Source organism: Mus pahari, chromosome 2 (assembly GCF_900095145.1).
Source record: "Mus pahari chromosome 2, PAHARI_EIJ_v1.1, whole genome shotgun sequence".
NCBI classification, from domain to species: Eukaryota; Metazoa; Chordata; class Mammalia; order Rodentia; family Muridae; genus Mus; species Mus pahari.
Genome location: NC_034591.1, coordinates 138151339 through 138155759, shown reverse-complemented (window position 1 = coordinate 138155759; position 4421 = coordinate 138151339). Strand labels below are relative to the sequence as shown.

At 45.8% G+C, this 4421-nt stretch overlaps 1 protein-coding gene across 3 annotated transcripts in view; it reads left to right on the top strand.

Moving 5' to 3' along the window:
- Positions 1-4421, top strand: part of Apobec1 (apolipoprotein B mRNA editing enzyme catalytic subunit 1) — a 25839-nt gene that overhangs the window by 20004 nt on the left and 1414 nt on the right. For all 3 annotated transcript variants that reach the window (XM_029535381.1, XM_029535380.1, XM_021191682.2), the window contains 2 exons: positions 2283-2680; positions 3234-3352. In XM_029535381.1, coding sequence (XP_029391241.1) covers positions 2283-2680; positions 3234-3352 — 517 coding nt within the window. The remainder of the gene's footprint in view (positions 1-2282; positions 2681-3233; positions 3353-4421) is intronic.

Below are 4421 nucleotides of genomic sequence, written 5' to 3'. Positions count from 1 at the left end.
TTATTATTATTATTATTATTATTATTATTATATTTCTGGCTTTACCAGACAGGGTTTTCTGTGTAGTTCTGGGTGTCCTGGCACTCTGTAGACCAGGCTACCCTCTAACTCAGAGCTCCTCCAGCCTCTTCCTTTTCGGATTAAAGGAATACCCTGCTCCCTGTCCCTGTCCTGGAGCACTTTAAATTTCTTGACAAGCACCATAGTTCTGAAAAATCCCCAATACTTTCTCACTCACAAACCCCAGCTCCCCAGGGGTCCTTGTTATGTGTCCCATAATACTTGAAAACCAGCTGCAGCTGTATATGGTAAATACCCTACATTGCCAGCACCGTCACCTTTCTCTGCCAGAGAACAAAGCTATTGAGCACTGAGGTAGAGGGGGGCGTAAACACTCCTCCTCTCCCTCTCCTGCACCATAGGCATCTTCTCTGATGCCGGAGGGGTCCAGTCCACATCCCAGGACAAATTCACAGCGTGCTCTTTCTATGGAGCAAAGCAGCAAAGGACTCAGAAAGGCAGACTTACCCAACAGAACCTCCTGACATCTTCGGAGCAACTGCACAGGGACAGGAATTCCAGAAGGAAAAGACATAATCTCATTAGAGGAATAATTACTCCTATCCCTTTGGCGTAGTTTAATGTAGTCCTGCCCTCCTGAGGGGGCGGTCCCTTGCCAGGTGCTTGACTAACTGAATTAACTCTTCTTCCTCCTCCTTCTCTATCCTCCTCCTCCTCCTCTTCCTCCTCTTCTCCTCCTTTTCTTCCTCTTCTTCCTTGTAGCCCTGTATATATATAGACCAAGCTGTAAATATTTATTTTTATTGTTTTTATTATTAATGTGTATGTGTTTGTATCTATGTGATTGTATGTGTACGTGTGTGTATGTGTGTGTGTGTGTGTAGTACCTGAAGAGGTCTGAAGAGGGTGTGAAATCCCTTGGTACTGGAGTTACACATGGTTGTGAGCTGCTATATGGGTGCTGAGAAGTGAATATAGGACCTATTTCTTTGTTCAGTTTTGGAAAATGTTGCTGTTCGAGAATTCTGTACATGCATTTAATGTGTTTTGATCAAATCCACCCAGTTTCTCCCCCCAGCTTCTCCCCTCCAGCTTCTTCCCCCCAGCTTTTCCTTCCAGCTTCTCCCCTCAACTCCTCTCCTCCAGCTTCTCCCCCCACCCAGCTCTTCCTCCCAGCTCTTCCTCCCAGATCTTCCCTCTAGCTTCTCCCCTCCAGCTTCTCTCCTCCAGCTTCTCCCATGCTGTTCCCTCTATATTCTTCTCCTACTTTGTTCAAGTTTTTTGAGTCACGGTCCCACACTGTAGCACAGATTCACTTGGAACTGGAGCCCTGCCTCTTTTAGACTTCCTAGCACTGTGTGTGTACCTCCGTGCTTGCTAGAAGGGGTCCTCTGTGGATAATGTGATAGTCCAGGGACCAGAGGGACAATTAGGACTAAAAACACTTATGGCATCACACTGCAAAGGGGATCCTCACTCAGTACAGCGCTGAGACAGAGTCTCACTATGGATCCCAGGCTGTTCTCAAATGCGTCATCCTCCTGTCTCTGCCTCCTCAGTGCTGAGATTATGTGTGCCGTGCTATATCTGGCACTTTGAAAGATAAACGTCTAGAAGAGAAGGGTGGAGAGTAGCTCAGTTGGTGGAGCCAGCATGCATGAAGCCCTGCATGGGTTCCCACACACCGGTAATTCCAGTTCTTTGGGTGGAAGCAGGGACATCAAATGTTTGCAGTCTGGCAAGAGGGCTCATTGGATACAATTCTTACTGTTCAAGCACAAGTACTGGAGTTTGAATTGCCAGTACCCATCTATAAGTCAGGCTGGTAGCCTGTTTACGTAACCTCTGCACTGTAGAGGCAGAGTCACGTGGCTCCAGGAGCCTTATTGGCCAATGAGGTTAATTGAGAGTCTCTGTTTTGAAAAACAAGGTGGAGAATGACAGAGAAGACACCCAACATTGACCTCTAGCTTCTATATGTGAACGGATGAGCAAGTGATTGTGCACATACATATACATACACACACACACACACACACACACACAAATAAAAATAGGATAAAGGTCAAGGTCATCTCAGCCTGGAATATGTATGATATATATATATATACATATATATATACATATATATATATATATATACATATATATATATATATATATATATATATATATATATGTATGTATATATATAGGCATGAGAGGAAAGGTTTTTTTTAAGTTGTTTCTTAGGTTACATGGGAGTCTTTTTATGTCTCCAGGAGAAGAATTGAGCCCCAGGAGTTTGAAATCTTCTTTGACCCCCGGGAACTTCGGAAAGAGACCTGTCTGCTGTATGAGATCAGCTGGGGCGGAAAGCGCAGTGTCTGGCGACACACGAGCCAAAACACCAGCAAACACGCTGAAGTCAACTTCTTAGAAAAATTTACTACAGAAAGATACTTTCGTCCGAACACCAGATGCTCCATTACCTGGTTCCTGTCCTGGAGTCCCTGTGGGGAGTGCTCCAGGGTCATTACAGAATTTCTGAGCCGACACCCCCATGTAACTCTGTTTATTTACATAGCACGGCTTTATCACCATACGGATCAGCGAAACCGGCAAGGACTCAGGGACCTTATTAGCAGCGGTGTGACTATCCAGATCATGACAGAGCAAGGTAAAAACAGAACGCTCCTGAGTGAGTGATGGTGGTAAAGGGGCAGACAACACAGGCTGGTGATGCTGGGATGGAATCCCAGAGGCAAAAGTCCAACATAAAGTGAGGGAGGAAGGACCTTCCCAGCAAGGGAAGGCTGAACAATAGCAACCCCTTCTACTCTAGGTTCCTCTGCCTCCCGGTCACCTTGACTTCACTTTATGGAGTGAGACCATCTCTAGCAGCAAATAGAGCCTTTACGTAGAGCACATGCTCTGTGGTTGTTTCTCCTGGGAATCGAAACCAAAGCCTTGTACGTGCTAAGCATACCCGGGAGACGAGCTCTCTACTACTGAGCTACATCTCTGCTCTCTTGAGTTTTTATTTGAGGCAGGGTTGATAAGTGGCTATCCTGGATTTGTCATCTACCGCAGGCTGGCCTTGAATTTGCAGTGTCCCTGCTTCAGACATCTGAAAAGCTTGGACTACAGGCATGAGCCACTATGCCCAGGTCATTTTAAGTCATTTACTGCTGCTGTATTCATCAAATAGGCCAAATTCTGTGTTTCTTTAGAGTATTGTTACTGCTGGAGGAATTTTGTCAACTACCCCCCTTCGAACGAAGCTTATTGGCCAAGGTACCCCCATCTGTGGGTGAAACTGTATGTGTTGGAGCTCTACTGCATCATTTTAGTAAGTGTCTCTGCTGTTCATTTGTTTCTGTTTTTTTTTTGTTGTTGTTGTTGTTGTTGTTGTTTTTGTTTTTTCGTTTTTTTGTTTTTCGAGACAGGGTTTCTCTGTGTAGCCTTGGCTGTCCTGGAACTCACTCTGTAGAAAAGGCTGGCCTCAAACTCAGAAATCCGCCTGCCTCTGCCTTCCAAGTGCTGGGATTAAAGGTGTGCGCCACCACGCCCGGCCTCATTTGTTTCTGTTTTGAGACAGGATCTTATACAGTCTAGGTCTTGAATTCCTCAGTCTCCTATTCCCATCTTCTGAACCCTGGAATTTTGAATAATCTTGCCCTACTGTGCCTGGCTCCCTAGTAAGTCCCCCCTGCTTCTTCTTTTAAAGTGTCTCTGTGCATTTATGAGTGGATGTGCAGGTGCCTGCAGAGGATCCCCTAGAACTGGGGTTAGAGGAGGTTGTGAGCCCCCTGAGGTGGGTGCTAGGAACTGAACTCTGGGGTCTTCCACAGGAACAGTCTGCATTTGTATCTGTTACTTGTATCAGTACTACTTTGTATCATAGCTGCCAGGGTAAAATGTCATGACCAAGAGCAGCTGATAGAAGGAAGGCTTTATTTTGGTTTACAGATCCTAAGGTAGAGTGCATACATAATATCTGGGAAGAAATAGTAGCATGTAGATTATATCTCAACCCTACATAGGAGCCAAGGGACAGCTAGCAGGGACTTGGGGGAGGGGACTTGGTGCTATAAACTCTTTACCCTGCCCCCAGTGATATACTTCCTCCATGTCCTAAAAGTTCTGTCACCAACCAGACACCAAATGTTCAAATACACACTCATGGTGATATGTCATTCAAACCTCCACAGTGTCCTTAACCCCTGGGCCATTTCTCCAGACCCTCTCATAAGTTTGTTTTCTTGCTTTGTTTTTGAGACAGGGTCTCACTATATAACCTTGGCTAGCCTGGAACTCATAGAGATCTGTCTACCTTCCTCCCAAGTACTGAGACTAAGGTGCACACCTCCACCCCTATCCCTCCTCCACCCCTATCCCTCCTCCACCCCTATCCCTCC